Source organism: Capricornis sumatraensis, chromosome 20 (assembly GCF_032405125.1).
Source record: "Capricornis sumatraensis isolate serow.1 chromosome 20, serow.2, whole genome shotgun sequence".
NCBI classification, from domain to species: Eukaryota; Metazoa; Chordata; class Mammalia; order Artiodactyla; family Bovidae; genus Capricornis; species Capricornis sumatraensis.
This window is the reverse complement of record NC_091088.1, coordinates 64,716,216-64,733,504: the sequence shown is the minus strand read 5'-3', so window position 1 is coordinate 64,733,504 and position 17,289 is coordinate 64,716,216. Positions and strand designations below refer to the sequence as shown.

The following is a 17,289-nucleotide window of genomic DNA, read 5'->3' as shown; positions in this document are numbered from 1 at the left end:
TTCAGCTGCTTTACTCCCATCCCTGCTGTGCCCTTTGCAATGCAAAACAGCTACTTCTTTAGGACAATATATAGCAGTTAAACGGAGAAGGCAGTGGCACCCCACTCCAGTACTCTTGCCTTGAAAATCAGAGGAGCCTGGTAGGCTGCAGTCCATGGGTCTCTTAAGACTCGGACAGGACTGAGCGACTTCACTTTTGCTTTTCACTTTCATGCATTGGAGAAGGAAATGGCAACCCACTCCAGTGTTCTTGCCTGGAGAAGACAGGGACAGTGGAGCCTGGTGGGCTGCCATCTGTGGGGTCGCACAGAGTCAGACACGACTGAAGCGACTTAGCATAGCAGCAGCAGCAGCAGCAGCAGCAGCAGCAGCAGCTTAGCAGTTAAAAGTCTCTCAATCTCTTTGAAATGCTTTATACGTTCTCCTGTTGCTGTTTTAAACTGTCTTTCTTTCTGTATTGCACCATGAGCATGTAAAGTCAAATAAGCATACTTAGAATCCATGTAGATTTACTCGCTGCTCTTTGCTTAACTCTAGAGCTCGGGTCAGAGCCACAAGCTCCGCTAACTGAGCACTGGTTCCCTGGGGGAGAGATTTTGTTTCTGAAACCTGTTCAGCAGTCACCACGGCGTAACCTGCTTTATGCTTTCCATCCCGAACAAAAGAACTGCCATCTGTAAATACTTCCATGTCAGGATTGTCTAATGGGATATCCATTAGATCCTCCCAAGCTGCATAGTTTAAAGTTAGGAATTGGGAACAATCTAGGTCAGGTGTTTCATTTGCCTTCTCAGGAAGGAAAGTGTCAGCATTTAAATGTCCACAGACTTTAAGGTTAGTTACTGGTCCTTCTAACAACAGTGACTGATATTTAAGAAGCCTACTGTCTGTCATCCAAATATTAACCTTAGAATTTAAGATTCCACTCACATCATGAGAAGTCAGGACAGTAAGATTTCGTTGATTAATTAGTTTTAAAGCTTCAGGTGCTAATAAAGCCGCTGCCCCAATTACTCTTAGGCAGTGAGGCCAACCATGTGAAATTACATCTGATTTTCTGCTTAGATAAGCAATGGGTTGCTGGTGAGGCCCTCAGGCTTGTGTCAAAATTCCCAAGGCCACACCTTTTCTTTCAGTGACAAACAAATTAAATCCTGACCCTGTGGGCAAGCTCAAAGCGGGAGCTTGCAGGAGGGCAGTCTGAAGAACCTTAAAAGCATTCTGAGTATCTGAAGACCAAAGCAGTTTGTCTGTTTGGGCCTGCTGAATTTCAGCTATAAGTTTATATAAAGGCCGGGCAAGTTCCCCATAACCCAGGATCCAAATATGACAGTTGTCTGTGATTCCCAGAAATCGTCTCAGTTGTCTTAAAGTCATAGGTAGGGGATGATTTAGTATGGGTTTAATTTTCTCAGGGCCTATGGCCCTAGTCCCTTCTGATATGATTAGGCCCAGATATCTAACAGATTGTTGACGAAGCTGAGCCTTTTCTCTTGATGCCTTATAACTGCAGCCTGCCAGAAAGTTTAAGAAATCTGAGGCTCCGGAACAAGCTTCCTCTGTCTCAGCACAGAGCAAAATATCATCTACATATGGTAACACGACTGCTTCGGAGCTATTAAAGTTTTGGAGATCCCGTGACAAACTTTGTCCAAATAAGTGAGGACTGTCACAAAATCCCTGGGGCAAAACTGTCCAGGTTAACTGAGAAGCTGGCTGCATAGGGTCTTCAAAGGCAAATAGAATTGACTTTCCTCTGCCAAAGGCACAGAATAGAAAGCATCTTTCAAATCAATTACTGAGAACTATTTGGCTCGTTCAGGAATTTCAGACAATAGAGTATAAGGATTAGGCACCATGAGGTGTAAAGGAACTATAGCCTCATTTATTATTTGCAAATCTTGAACTAGTTTCCATTTACCATTTGATTTCTTTATACCCAAAATAGGAGAGTTGCATGGACTGTTATAGGGAACTAATAGTCCCTGCTCCTTAAAATTTTCGATGATGTGTTTTAATCCTTCCTTAACCTCAGGTTTCAGTGGATACTGCTACTTATGTGGAAATAAGTGGGTCTTTGAGCTTGACAACTACAGGAATAGCATTTTGTGCTCGACCCACAGATATTCCATCAGCCCATACTCTAGGATTACATTTTGTTCAACTAAAGAGAGAAAGGGAGGGCTCCATATTTATGAAAACAGAGGCATGGACCTTGTTCAGTATATTCCTCCGCAAAAGGGGTGAGGTAGACTCTGGCACAATCAGAAACTTGTGTAAAAATAGCCCAGAATCTCAGTTACAACCTAAAGAATAACTGAAATAATACCCTTTGGCTAGTCCAGACAGTCCTATTATGGAAGCGGATTGGGAAGGATGTGGGCCACGTGCTTCAGTAAGCACAGAGGAAGTTGCCCAGTATCTAAAAGGAAATCGACAGATTGGCCCCCCACAGTTATTAATACCCGGGGTTCCTCAGGTGTAATTAGGACAGGAGCTTGTGTGGGGACCCCCGGGCACCTTCAGTCCTGATTGTCTTGAGAGTCTGACCCCAGGTGTCATTATGACAACACAGTATTTTAAGAGAAACCTCCTTTTAAGTTTGTATAGCAAAGGAAAAAAAATATCGCTAGTTTGTTTCCTCCTCCTGCTTAAGAGAGATAAAAATGTCTGACACTTGCAGCCTATTTCATCTCTTTGGAGACCCAGTTTGTTTCCTCCTGCCGCTTAAAAGAGATAAAAATGTCTGACACTTGCAGCCTATTTCCTCCATTTGGAGACCCCTGGCCTTCCTGCCTGTTACCCTCTCCACATCGTGTAATAAAATAGACATATTTTCAACTGTGGTTTTACCAAAGACATGAATTGTGTGTATGTGTTTATGTGTGCACACGCAAATGGATATTTCTGGTCTCAGCTCTTTACCAGAGAATGACAGAGGTATGACATTAGATCTTGTGAAATTAAAGGCATTTCTTTGAGAAATGGAAAAATAAAAGAACATTTAACATGATAAAACCAACAAAATGCTTTATTCTTTCCTTTCAAAAAATGAAAAAAAAAAACACAAAACACCTAGTTTAACTGGTTAGTCTAATGGTCTGTTTTCTCCATTGTCTATGATCAGTGAAAAAAAGTGAGCTGTGCGGTGATATGAAGATGTTTCCCTCAGGTCCCTTTGTGACTTTTCTGTGCAAATGAGGAAGGATGGGCTGGATTAACCTGGAACCTTCCAACAGAGCCTCTCTCTGCATAATGAAAAAGATTGCTCAGATCCTATTCCCAAGCTGACCCCTTACAATGTTTGTTGTACCAGTGGATATATATTTGCAATTCTGTATTTTTAAAATATTTTACTGCAGTCATATAATAAAGAATTACCTGCTTGGTATCAGTTTGACCCAATCTTGAAGGAAAAATTTCTTTTGCTCAGATACATGACAGATGTTCCTGGTCTTAAATGGGATGGGCATTAAGGACAAACTTGGCCCAGTTGCCCTTCAGCCTCCCATTTCATTATTCAGTTATACCCGGTTCTCTTCACTCAGTTCAGACCTTCTCATAAACGGGCCTGAGGGAGCCCACTTGTAACATGCAGATGAGAGACTAGACCAGAATCTCTGAGTGTGAACAACGCTGACCCCTGAAATGATTAGCTAATTGGCTGTGTGTCTATGTGTGGCAGTTCTGGTTGGGAGGGAGTTTCTGGTAGTAATGAGAATTTGAAATAGATCCCAGTCCTCCCTGAATGAAAAACGAAAAGAAAAACTGTAGGATAGAGGGAGGATCACAGGCTCAGAATTAGATGACTACTATGAATAAGGCTAAATCTGAAGGGAGATTTTTTTTTTTTAATGTCCTGACATTCAGACCTCCACTGGCTTTCATTTGTTCTTGGGTCAAAAGCTTGACTCCTCACTGTTTCTCCACAGCTGTCTGTCAAGCTCAGGGCCCTGTCAGTGTCTCCAGCCTCATCCTGGGAGCTGACCCTTTGCTCGTGGTTCAGCCTGTCCTTGTCTCATTTACCTTTTCTCTGTTTCCAAATACCCAAACCATTTCTGTCTGACATTGTAGTTCCTTTTCTCACCTTCACGTCACCGTGCCTCAGGCCCTTTGTCACCCTTCAAGTCTAGGCTCAGAGAGGTCTCTATCCCCTCCTAACAGTCTCATGTTACCCAGGTTTATTGCCTCTATCAGTTGCCATCAGCAGAAATTAATGCCCTTCTTCATGGGTTATTTTGAGTCCTTCCTGGTTCCCCTTTTTTAGGGCTCATAGTATTCCTCTTCTTCCCAGCGTGGCTGCAGTACCTGTTACTGGAAATGTCTGTAGATGACAGGACTATGGGTTGGGCTGAATAATCCTCAGGGAAGACCAAGAGAACAGGGCAGGTGATGAAGATATTTCCCATGTGTTATGGACATTTCAGCTGTAATTGATCTTTACCCCATGTGACTACTTAATTACTCAAAAGATGAGCCAAGAAATACAGGAAGTCCTGAAAAGCCCTACAGAACTGGTGTCCTCAAGCAGTGGGCTAAGATGTCCCCATGTTTAGTCTGCTGGGTTTCATCCTCTGCAGCCCCCAGATCTAAGTTCTGTTGGTACAGGACCAGTCACCATCGTGGACAGCAGCTTTGCCATCTAGGAGTTCATGTGCTCAGTGTCAGCGTTGTGATTTCAGTGCACTGAGGATGAGCAGAAATCCAAAACCTAATGGGGCAGGAAGGAGACGCTGAGCTCGAATATCTTCCAAGTAGGTGTGAGTGGAGAAAACAGGAGAGAGTGAGACCTGGAGACCCTTCCTTTGAGAATTCCTCATCTCAAATGCCTTTGTACGTGGACTCCATAATGTCCCCAGGTGGTGGCAGACTTTCCCAGGAGGGTCAATCTCTTGATTTTCATACTACATGTGCAGTGTCCTTTGGGTGGTAGCTAGTGGGCACTCCTCTTGTGCCTCCTTTGCCTGGAAACTCCTGTGTGCTTTAGTCTTGCTTAGTCCAGTCATAAGGAAGGAGAGGTAGACAAATGGGGAAAGCAGAGGGAGCCTGGTGGGGTCTGCAGGAGGGTTGTGCCAGTACTTGGGGGCATCAAGGTGAGCCCAGTGAATGGAGCGTGTGCCCATCCCAAGTGTAGTTGCAGGGACAAGGGGTGTGTGGATCTGTTGGAAGAGAATGTCTCTGTTCCAGGCTGGAGCACCAGGAAGCGGGTTTGTTGGAGAGCCCGCATGGAGTGGTTTGAGGTTCTACTGCCTGAGCTCATGTTCCCTGGGACAGCAGTGCTGAGGCTGACATGTGCCTGCACAGGTTTGATTTGACAACTCATGACCACACGTGAGCAGCAATGAAGAACGTGGAATTCAGCCAAGAGAAGTCTTTTCCACTGTTAGAACTGTGGCTTGGGCTGAGCCTGCAGGGAGCTGTGGATGCAGGAGGATGGGAGCCTTGTGCTTGAGGGGCTGGTTCTAGCAGGTGCCCCCAGCATCCACTCCATGCCCTGGCTTTTGTTGGCTCTTTTAGCAGGCAGGCACTGTAGAGTAACAGGGAAAATCTCAGGTCATTTTCTGCATCAGCTTTGGTATCATTGTGTACTTGGGGTTGCCGGTGCAGAAAGGTTCATGTGCATTTGGGAGGATACCAAGAGAATCTGGAGTGTTTCCTTGGAAGATGCTGAGATCTCAGTGGGCCATGTGCATCATTGGAATTATCCCTCTTTTTTATAGTCTTTGGAGATTTTGATGTTTGACCTGGATCACTCACTGTAATTGAAAATATCGTGTCGTGTCTGTGGATCCTTGGGTGTCCTCTTTTGTATTTTGCCTCATGCATGAGCTATCAGGGCTTGGAATGCTTTTTGTTTGTATAAAAGGGTTCAAGGCTCATTATGGGCTCTGGACACTGTTGGACACCATGAAAGTTTGCAAGTTTGTTTTGAGTCCCCCTGGGAAAATAGGAGTTCTAAGGTTAAGATCACAGAATGCTTGTTATAAGGTGGTCCTGCTTGGTAGGAATCTCTGGGCCCAACCTGAGAAGAGTCATAAAGTCCTGTGACGTAGGGGAGGATGGCTCCAAAAAATCCGAGGGCAGCGATGTCACAGTGATCTGTATCCTGGAACCTTGTCCTCTAGAAGATGCAGCTGCAACTGTCTTGCTGCCAGGCTGAGTTCTATGCACTCCTGTCCCTCCCAAAATAAGCACACATACAGCACAGTACAGAAAACACGGAATCTTAACTGCACTGTTGGTGATAATGTAAATGGTACTGCTATGTTGGAAAATAAAATGGAAGTTCGTTAAAAAATTAATATAGAACAGGCCTACAGTGTGTCAAACTCATTTCTGACCACAATTCTAACAGTGGAAAAGACTTCTCTTGGCTGAATTCTATGTTCTTCATTGCTGCTCACGTGTGGTCATGACTTGTCAAATCAAACCTGTGCAGGCACATGTCAGCCTCAGCACTGCTGTCCCAGGGAACAGATATCCAAAGGAAAAGCAATCAGTTTTTCAGGGATATGTCCACAGTCCCAAGAGTGTGACTGGATTTGCAGTATCCAAAGCATAGACACAGCCCAGATGTCTCTTAACAAAAGAATGGGTCACAAAAGTGTGGTATAGAAATACTTATTATATACTGTATATTCATGAACTATTGTTTCTCTGTATATAAATATAAAAATCAAGGATCCTGCATTTATGCCAGAATGAATGAACCTAGAGAACATTATGCCAAGTGAAATAAGCCTGACAAATGAGGACAAACGCTATGTGGAAACTAGACCTGTCGAACTCATAGAGCCATCGAGTAATAAGGCTGTTACCACGAGGTGGCTGAAGGGGGAAATGGGGCACTGGTAGTCAAAGAGTAGAGATTTTCCGTTGTAAAATAAGTAAGTTCTGGGGATCTGACGTACTGCATGCTGCCGGTAGTGTTTCTATATCCTTGAAATTTGCCCAGAGAGAAATAATACAGTGTAGTCATAGGTGGAAGTGTAACTTCCTTGACTATAATAATTTTTCATTGTATGAGTCTATCACATGATCACTTTGTACACAGTACATTTATACCAAGTTTGTTAGTTACACCTTAGTAAGGCTGGGAAAGAAAAAGAGAGTTGGGGGTGGGGGGGCGATGATTTTCTCTTCTGAATGGTGCTCAGTCCAGGCTTCACGTTTCATTGATGACGCATTTTGCATACACATGTGCTGGAGTCCAGCTCCAGCAGCCAGGGAATCATCCTGAAGAGATGAGCGGTGTCGGCAGACAATGATGCAGCCTCTGACTCAAGGTACAGGACTGCATGTAAATTTCAAGCTTCAGGTTCTGTGTTATACTTTGAGAAAAGCATTAGATCAGAGGTTTGGCATTTTCAGTTTCCCCTCACCCAGATTTATTGTCTCCATAAAAGATTGTTGCCCTTCCAACGGAGTTTCTGCTTCAGCGATTCTCTCAGAATCCTGTTTACTTTAACGTGTGATTACATTGTAACATGCTTTTGTCTGGGCTGCAAACCAGATTCCTCAGTTTATTTCTTATCGTTCTAAATCCTGTTTGCCCTTAGCATCCTAAGCTCACTATCGCCTAAAACGGCTTCTAGCTATTAATATCTCTGATTCCTAATCTGTATAAGCTAGAGTAAAACATGCTAGCACTACCACATTCCTTAAATTTTTAGCTTCTAACTATTCTTCAGTTCAGTTGCTCAGTTTTGTCCGACTCTTTGCGAACCCACGAATCGGAGCATGCCAAGTTTCCCTGTCCATCACCAACCCGGAGTTCACTCAGACTCACGTCCATCGAGTCAGTGATGCCATCCAGCCATCTCATCCTCTGTCGTCCCCTTCTCCTCCTGCCCCCAATCCTTCCCAGCATCAGAGTCTTTTCCAGTGAGTCAACTCTTCACATGAGGTGGCCAAAGTACTGGAGTTTCAGCTTTAGCATCATTCCTTCCAAAGAAATCCCAGGGCTGATCTCCTTCAGAATGGACTGGTTGGATCTCCTTGCAGTCCAAGGGACTCTCAAGAGTCTTCTCCACCACCAGAGTTCAAAAGCATCAGTTCTTCGGCGCTCAGCCTTCTTCACAGTCCAGCTCTCACATCCACCATACAACACTACTGGAAAAACCATAGCCTTGACTAGACGGACCTTTGTCGGCAAAGTAATGTCTCTGCTTTTCAATATGCTATCTATCTTGGTCATAACTGTCCTTCCAAGGAGTGTCTTTTAATTTCATGGCTGCAGTCACCATCTGCAGTGATTTTGGAGCCCCCAAATAAAGTCTGACACTATTTCCACTGTTTCCACATCTATTTCCCATGAAGTGATGGGACCGGATGCCATGATCTTCGTTTTCTGAATGTTGACCTTTAAGCCAACTGTTTCATTCTCTTTTACTTTCACCAAGAGGCTTTTTAGTTCCTCTTTACTTTCTGCCATAAGGGTGGTGTCAGCTGCATATCTGAGGTTATTGATATTTTCCCGGCAATCTTGATTCCAGCTTTTGTTTCTTCCATTCCAGCGTTTGTCATGATGTACTCTGCATAGAAGTTAAATAAGCAGGGTGACAATATACAGCCTTGACCCACTCCTTTTCCTATTTGGAACCAGTCTGTTGTTCCATGTCCAGTTCTAACTGTTGCTTCCTAACCTTCATACAGATTTCTCAAGAGGCAGGTCAGGTGGTCTGGTATTCCCGACTCTCTCAGAATTTTTCACAGTTTATTGTGATCCACACAGTCAAAGGCTTTGGCATAGACAATAAAGCAGAAATAGATGTTTTTCTGGAACTCTCTTGCTTTTACCGTGATCCAGAGGATGTTGGCAATTTGATCTCTGGTTCCTCTGCCTTTTCTAAAACCAGCTTGAACATCAGGAAGTTCACGGTTCACGTATTACCGAAGCCTGGCTTGGAGAATTTTGAGCATTACTTTACTAGCATGTGGGATGTTTGCAATTTTGCCGTAGTTTGAGCATTGTTTGGCACTGCCTTTCTTTGCAATTGGAATGAAAACTGACCTTTTGCACTCCTGTGCCACTGCTGAGTTTTCCAGATTTACTGGCATATTGAGTGCAGCACTTTCACAGCATCATCTTTCAGGATTTGAAACAACTCAACTGGAATTCCATCACCTCCACTAGCTTTGTTCATAGTGATGCTTTCTAAGGGCCACTTGACTTCACATTCCAGGATTTCTGGCTGTTGGGGAGTGATCACAACATCGTGATTATCTGGGTCGTGAAGCTCTTTTTTGTACAATTCTTCTGTGTATTCTTGCCACCTCTTCTTAATATCTTCTGCCTCTGTTAGGTCCAGACCATTTCTGTCCTTTATCGAGCCCATCTTTGCATTAAATGTTCCCTTAATATCTCTATATTTCTTGAAGAGATCTGTAGTCTTTCCCATTCTGTTGTTTTCCTCTATTTCTTTGCCTTGATCGCTAAAGGCGGCTTTCTTATCTCTTCTTGCTATTCTTTGGCACTCTGCCTTCAGGTGCTTATATCTTTCCTTTTCTCCTTTGCTTTTCACTGCTCTTCTTTTCACAGCTATTTGTAAGGCCTCCCCAGACAGCCATTTTGCTTTTTTGCATTTCTTTCCCTGTGGATGGTCTTGATCCCTGTCTCCTGTACAAGGTCACGAACCTCATTCCATATTCATCAGGCATAGTTCATCCTATCTGTCAGATCTAGGCCCTTAAATCTATTTCTCACTTCCACTGTATAATCATAAGGGATTTGATTTAGATCATACCTGAATGGTCTAGTGGTTTTCCCTACTTTCTTCAATTTAAGTCTGAATTTGGTAATAAGAAGTTCATGATCTGAGCCGCAGTCAGCTCCTGGTCTTGTTTTTGTTGACTGTATAGAGCTTGTCCATCTTTGGCTGCAAAGAATATAATCTGATTTCGGTGTTGACCATCTGGTGACATCCATGTGTAGAGTCTTTTGTGTTGTTGGAAGAGGGTGTTTGCTACGACCAGTGCATTGTCTTTGTAAACTCTACAATTCTTTGTCCTGGTTCATTCCGCATTCCAAGGCCAAAGTTGCCTGTTACTCCAGGTGTTTCTGACTTCCTACTTTTGCATTCCAGTTCTCTATCATGAAAAGGACATCTTTTTTGGGTGTTAGTTCTCAAAGGTCTTGTAGGTCTTCATAGAACCGTTCAGCTTCAGCTTCTTCAGCGTTACTGGTTGGGGCATAGACTTGGATTACTGTGATATTGAATGGTTTGCCTTGGAAACGAACAGAGATCATTGTGATGTTTTTGAGATTGCATCCAAGTACTGCATTTCGGGCTCTTTTGTTGACCATGATGGCCACTCCATTTCTTAATTATTCCTAAACCCTAAGTTCCACAAACTTCCTTTGCCATGAACATTTCCCTCACAAATAGGTCTCAGATGACCATCCTTCCCATGGCCTCAAGCTGCGGCCTACATGCTCATCCTGGAACACTCTTTGTAAAGATCCTTGAAGAAATGTCAATGGTTAACTTTATGGATTATTCTCTGGGCACAACTGCAGAAGGTTTGTGCCTTCTCCTGCTCCTCTCAAGGACAGTAAGCACCTGAACATTCTTTCAGTCAACTTAACCGAGTAAAGCAGAAACAAGTCACAATCACAAGACCTAACTCCTTCATCCCGGGTCCGTGACTGCGGGACAAGGAGAGGGGGTTGCAGCCATGCCTCCATTTTCTCAGTAATGCCTAACGCGGCTCCCAACACACGTTTTGTACCCTCTGATGAGAGATTCCCCTTCAGATAGTTTGTGTTGGTCCACAGCTCAAGAATGTTTAAGATGGCCCAGTTGATTTCAGTCTGGATCCGTCACTGAGGATCAGGACTCTTGAGTCCTCCCAGTCCTGAGGGCTGAGATCTGAGCTGAGGAGGGGGTGCTCTGTTCTGAGTCGGGATGGATCAGGGCCTGCTGTGTGACCTGAAGGCGATTGCCTGGTCAGCGGAGGTGCCTCCTGCAGCTGTGTACATGAGGCCTCATCAGGAGGGGAGTGTGATCCCGAGGGAAAGTGTGGGAAAGTTCCATGTTGGTCTCTCTGTGGAATTTGACTGTCCTGAGTCCCTCCTGAGACAGTGGCCACAGGGGCCTGTCTGTTCCTCTTCATGAGGGCTTCCCTGTGTGTGTGGTTGGGGCTCAGGAAGGGTGCTGGGGTCCAGCCCCGGTGGATCCAGGGTAATTCGAAGTGGGGACAGAGTCAGCGATTGATTTAGAGAGTGATAAGGAAAGAATGTTGTAAATAAGAAAATAGAGGAGAGAAAGAGGCTGATATCCCTTGGTTTACATAGTAAGCCAGTAAAATCCCAGACAAGGAGTTTGCCCTGTTCACGGAAGCCACAGGTTCCCTCCCGGTCTCCTGAGGGAGTGAAGACACAGAACGTCTTCCCATTCACGTCTTAGAAATCCGGGCATTAAGTGAACGCAGGGAGCCTCTATGCTCCAAGGGATCAGCCAGAAAAAAGAGTAAGTGAGAGTAAAAAAAGACACAGGGTGACCAAGCTTCTTCTAGCGAGGCCCGTTACTTTTATTTTCAAAAGGGACTTTTATACCTTTCCCACAAATGATGTTGTGAACGTTATCTTCTGGCCTTGGAGGCCTGTGAACATTTTATGACCCTCTTTTGATAAAGGCTGTTCAACCAGAAAACTTATTTTCCCTTGAAATATTTTTTCTTTATATTTCTAATCTATGTCAGCCTCAGAAAATGTTAAACAGAGTTACATTTCTCACGGAGCCAAAGTGCAGTGAGTTACAAGAAAGAACCAATTAGCTCAGAAGTCTGATGTGGTTAATTTCAAGGCTACACTTGTTTTTCTTACATTCCAACTATGTTAACTAATGCAGTCCCAGGTGCACAATGGATAAGAGATATGGGAATTTAGCAACAAGCATTGGCCCAATAATGAAATCGTACACCAGGACTACTCTAAGAACTTTTAACTCTTATAAAAGGCTCTATGTTTTAGGCTTCCCGTGCCTCTCACAGCTGGAAGGCTGTGAACAATCATATGCGTAGCTGTAAGAGTCTGGATAAACCTGCCCAGCAAGCTAGAATGCTAACAGAGGGGGTTTGATTTGAAATATTCCTCTCATGTCCAGGAGACGTATTAGCTAGAGCCCTAAGTTGATTTTTCCAGAGAAAGGTGGTCGGGGATAGCCCTCTGTTAATGTCAGAAGAGTTGGTGAAAGGCATGAAATAGTAAAACAGACAGATTCTGGTTTTGGGATAGATGCTCGAGAAGGGGGTCCCCTTGAGGCCTGATCTCGCCTTTGCCTATCAGGCCTTTTCCTCATGACCTTTGCCATGGGCGGGATTCCCCACGCTGGCTCCAGGCAGAAGGGCATGTGTTGACTCTAAGCATAAAACAGCATGTTTTCAACTTTCATGATAGACCTCTGAAGACTCGTGTTGCCTGAGGAAGCCCTGAAGTTAAGGAAGAGGAAAGAAAAGGAGTGAGGCATGGCTCTTTCTCAGGTAAGGTCATATTTAGTCTGTCCTTCCTGAAATGCCCTTCTCTGGACTCGCTAATTGTGTCTGACTCTGGAGTGTCCGGTGTGACTCCTGTACACGCACACTCACCCGGGGCCTTCCCTCAGGTCCTGTCGTCGCCACCTAGATCCTGTCTCCCCATGGCACGGTGACTTGGCACTTGTGAGGAGGCTCCCCTGGTCACCGTCCTGGGCAGGGCTTCTCACCCACAGGTTGGAGATGGGGTCTCAGTGCTGTTGGCAGCAGGGATTGCTTAGGGCCTATCTGGGTGAGCTGTCTGCTCTCTGTCAACCAGGGTAAAGAAACTGCACCTGGAAATCAGGTGATAGTATGCACAGTAGCTGGTAAAATCTGGGAATCAGAGCAATTGAGCCTGTCCTTTCCCTTTTGTGTATCTTGACATCCTTGTGAATATACCTTACATATACACAAAGAATTATTTCTGAGTACTGTGTTCTGTTCAGTTGGCTTATTTGTCTGTTTTTATACCAGTACCACATCACCTTGATTACCTTGTAATAGGTGTTGAAATAGAAAGACGTCCATCTTCCTTCTTCAAGAGTTTTGCTGTTTGCTCTTTGAATAGTTCTGTGACTTTCACCATATTTTATTCTGCTTCTACAAAGATTGCCATGGCAGCTTTGATAATGAGTTAATTGGTTGATTGACCTTTTGTGTGGTTATTAAAGACTCTTTTATGATATTACATGTTTGTTTTTTAATCTCTATGATTTTTACTGAGGAAACTTTGTCATGTGGGAAAGAAGATACATTTCCTTCTTTTTCAATTTGGAGACCTTTGATTTCCTTTTCTCATCTAATTGCTCTAAGGGTTTCAGTGCTTTGTTGAAGTGTAGTGCAGAGTGTGCGTCCTTGAGGAAAAGCTTTCATTCTTTCCCCATTGCTGTGCTCTTTTCATAATGGCATTTATTATGTTGATGTTGGTATATTTTATTGTTTGTAGTTTGTTGAGTGTTCCATCTTGAAAGGTTGTCAAATTGTTGTCGAATGTTTTTTTCCTGCATCAAGATGATCCTGTTTTTTTTCTCCTTTAATCTGTTAATGTAGTGTGTCATATTAATTGATTTTTGTATGTTGACTTCTCCTTGCCTTATATGAATAAAATCCACTTGGTTATGGTGTCATATCTTTTTATTTGTTTATTTAAATTATTTTAATTGAAGGATAGTTGCTGTACAGAAGTTGTTCTTTTCTGCAAATATCAACATGAATCAGCCATAGGTATACATATGTCCCCTCCCTCCCATCTTCTTCCCTATCCCACCCCTGTAGGTTGTTAGAGAGCCCCTGTTTGAGTTCCCTGAGTCAGTCAGCAAATTCGCATTGGCTCTCTACTTTATATATGGTAATGTAAGTTTCCATGTTACTCTCTCCATAAATCTCACCTTCTCCTTCCTCCCCTTCCCCCTCCATCTGTTCTCTGTGTCTGTTTCTCCAGATCTTTTTAATATGTGTTGAAGTGGGTTTGCAACTATTTTAATTTTGCATCAGTATTCATCAGGGGTATTGGTTTCTAGTTTTCCTTTCTTGTGTCTTTGGGACATCAGCAAACTATTGGAATCATGCTTGCTTCATAGAATTAGCAGGATTGGTGGTAATTATTTTGTAAATGTTTGGTTGAATTTGGTCCTGGATTTTCCTTAGAGGTTTCTGACTACTTTTTAAATCTCTCTAGTTATAATTGGTTTCCCTGATGGCTCAGATCATAAAGAATCTGCCTGCATTGCGGGAGACCCAGGTTCTATCCCTGGGTTGGAAGCTTCCCTGGAGAAAGGAATGGCTGTCTAGTCCAGTATTCATGTCTGGAGAAATTCCATGGACAGAGGAGCCTTGTGGGCTACAGTCCATGAGGTCACAAAGAGTCAGACACGACTCAGTGGCTAACACTTTCACTTTCAAGCCTTCTCAATTATTTTATTTCTTAATAAGTAAAATAGTTTGTATGTTTCTAAGAATTTGCCAGTATCTCCTGTATACTGTCACTTATAGGCATTATTGGTCATAGTACTTCCTTATCTTTAGAAACTTTCTTTGACATCAGTTGTAATCCCTCCTGTTTCATATCTGTTTTTAGTTATTTGGATCTTTTTTTCTCGTCCTTAGTCTAGGTGGGGGTTTTCCTATACAGTTTTTTCAAGACATCAACTCTTGGTTTGTTGATTATTACATTTTTCTACTTTCTATTGTATCTCTGGTTTAATCTTTCTTACATGTTTCCTTCTACTGAACCTGAGTTTAGTTTGTTTTCAGTTTTTTGCTTCCTAGAGGTCTAAAAATAGATTTCAGATTTAAGATCTTTTCTTTTTTTTACTGTAAGCATTTAACCTTTCAGCCTTTCCTTTTAGTACAGTGGTCTCTGTGTGTTATAAGTTTTGTAATGTTGTTTTTTCGTTTTGATCCATGTATTTTAAAATTTCCATGTGATTTTTTTTGTAGAGCCATTTGTGGTGTAAGAGTGAGCTGTTTAATGTCCACATGTGAGGAAGTTTCTTTTTTTCTTGTGTTTATTTCGTTGTTGTTAGGGAAGATACTTTTATGTTATCAGTCTCTTAAAATGGTTAATTTTGGCCTAACATGTGGTCTCTCATAGAGAATGGTTTCTGTGTCCTTGAGATGCATGTGTTTTCTGGTTTTCTTGGGCCGTGTGATCTGTACATGCCTGTTCAGTATTTGCTTTATTTTTCTGAGATATCCAATGTTAGATGTATATATATTTTTACTTGTTACAGCTTTTTGGTAAATTGACCGTTTTATCATCATACAATATTTATCTCATTGCACTTTTTTTTCCTTCATTTTATTTTGTTGATATAGCAGTCTCCCGTGCTCTCTTTAGGATGGACTGTCTTTTTCCATCCTTTCACTTTTCACCTTTCCATGTCCTTAGGTTTGTGAGTACTACCTGTTTCAATTCTCTGACAAACTCTGTGTCTCTTGCCCTGGTTTTTTCCTCCTGTTAGTTCTTCTAGTGGCCCCTGCTCCTGTGCATCGTATGGTGGTGAAAGACAGGCACCCTGGACAGCTCCTTTTGTGCCGCTGTAATTTCACAGGGAATGTATTGAATGTTTCCTTCCTATCATGATGTTTCTTCAGATAGTCTTGCTTAATGACTGTATTTTTTTCCATATTATTTTTTGCCATGATTTTTAATTCTCTGAGAAGTTTTTTTACTTTGCTGTTGTGATAATTCTTTTTTGTCATAATCTAATGACTCTTCTAATTTGAAATCAGTTTTATTAATGGAAAAAAAAAAACAAGAAAGTCTTTGGCTTCTGTTAATGCCTTGCTATGTAAATTTAAATGGATAAAATTGTATCTTTGTATATGGTAATGTTGTTATGAATTGAGTTCAAGTATTCTTTTTTTTTTTTTAATGTTTTTATCAGTTTTCTTTTGGTAGCCTAGTATAGAATCCTGTTGACAAACTCAGCTGAGTACAAAAAATACATTTTTATCATCTGAAGGATGCTAAAATACATGTGAATAAAATGATAATATAAAATTGTCCAAAAAATCTATCAAAAGACGAATCCTCTTATTTCAGTTATTTTTTTATAGATAAGTATGCATGCATGTGCAAGTCTGGTTTAGATAGAAGACATCATGATTTAAAAACTAAATATCACCTTTTTTTTCAGTTGAAATTATGTTATCAGTATAATCTGTGGCCTTGAAATTTTCTAAACAATCCTTAGTGTTTTAAGTAGTAAATTACTAACAGTTGTGTTTCTGTATCCACATCTATAATGACCTTTCATGCCATTTCACATTGTTCACCTTGGACTTTTTTTTTTTTTTCATATTAATACAGTATTTATTTGTTTTCCTTCTGTCAAACCCTGAGCCCACCACTTTGGCCAGGCTGCCTGGGGAGTTACAGGAAAGGGAACATACAGGGCAGACATAGGAGAAAGAACTATGGGAGGTGGAAACAGCTCCTTCATATCGTGAAGAAGGTGAGCTAGACCACCATCAGGCAAAAGAGCCCCATGGCCTTTGAGAGGGCCAAGCCCGTGGTGTAGAAGAGCTACTGTTTCAGGGAAGGGTTCCTGGCGTAACAGTGATGAAGCTCCCGAACACAGTCCCACTTCCAGCCCCGGAGCCAGCCACCCCTGCTGTGGCAGCTCCAGCTCCAGGGAACTTGGCTGCTGTGTCAAAGTCCTTTGAAATGGCACTGGTTTGGAAGCTCTGGGTAGGAATAAGTGAGATGGTCCGGGGATCTGGGGCTGCCAAGCTGCTGTGACTCTCATTGGTCAGTGTCTCCAGTCCTTCACCACCTCTGTGGACAGTGATCACTCAACAGTGGGGAGGTTCTCCCGATCAGGGAGGGGGTAGAGACTAATTTGACACAGGTGTCCATTTTCAAGGGATGAAGGCCCGAGGCCTGAGAGCTGCTCCCCCTACAGAGAAGAAACAGGGGCAGGGAGGAGGCTCACCTTGGACTTCTTTCAAGTTTTCTTTAGGAGCCCTCTGTCAAAGGACTTGTAATGTTCTCGGTATTACTTCACTGTTAGATGCTTAAGCTTCAGTTGCTGAGCCCAAGCTTCTGAGTTCAGGTGCTTCATGTAACATTTCTTACCTTCTTGATCTGAGTCAAGTTTCTCAGAGTGTCTGTGACACAGGTTTTCTTCTCTAAGGTGGGAACAGATGATTCTTTAATGAGCTATTATATTGATGACAGGTTCTTGCCTGTAAAGTACTTATTTAATGTTTAGAGTAATACTACAGTAATTTAGAGCAACAGGAAGCCTTCAGACACTTTTGTTCCTT

General features: G+C 42.7%; 1 protein-coding gene and 1 pseudogene across 2 annotated transcripts in view; one reads left to right on the top strand and one right to left on the bottom strand.

The window, feature by feature from the left end:
- Positions 1–17,289, top strand: part of LOC138096199 (zinc finger protein 665-like) — a 46,306-nt gene that overhangs the window by 14,523 nt on the left and 14,494 nt on the right. Inside the window, exon 1 of one of the 2 annotated variants that reach the window (XM_068992277.1) lies at positions 12,372–12,483. The exons of the other annotated variant lie outside the window; for it this stretch is intronic. Coding sequence (XP_068848378.1) covers positions 12,469–12,483 — 15 coding nt within the window. The 5' untranslated portion in view covers positions 12,372–12,468. Of the gene's footprint in view, positions 1–12,371; positions 12,484–17,289 lie in introns of those variants that run through there. 2 annotated transcript variants of the gene reach the window in all.
- On the bottom strand, positions 16,481–16,879 carry LOC138096112 (ATP synthase F(0) complex subunit C2, mitochondrial pseudogene; annotated as a pseudogene).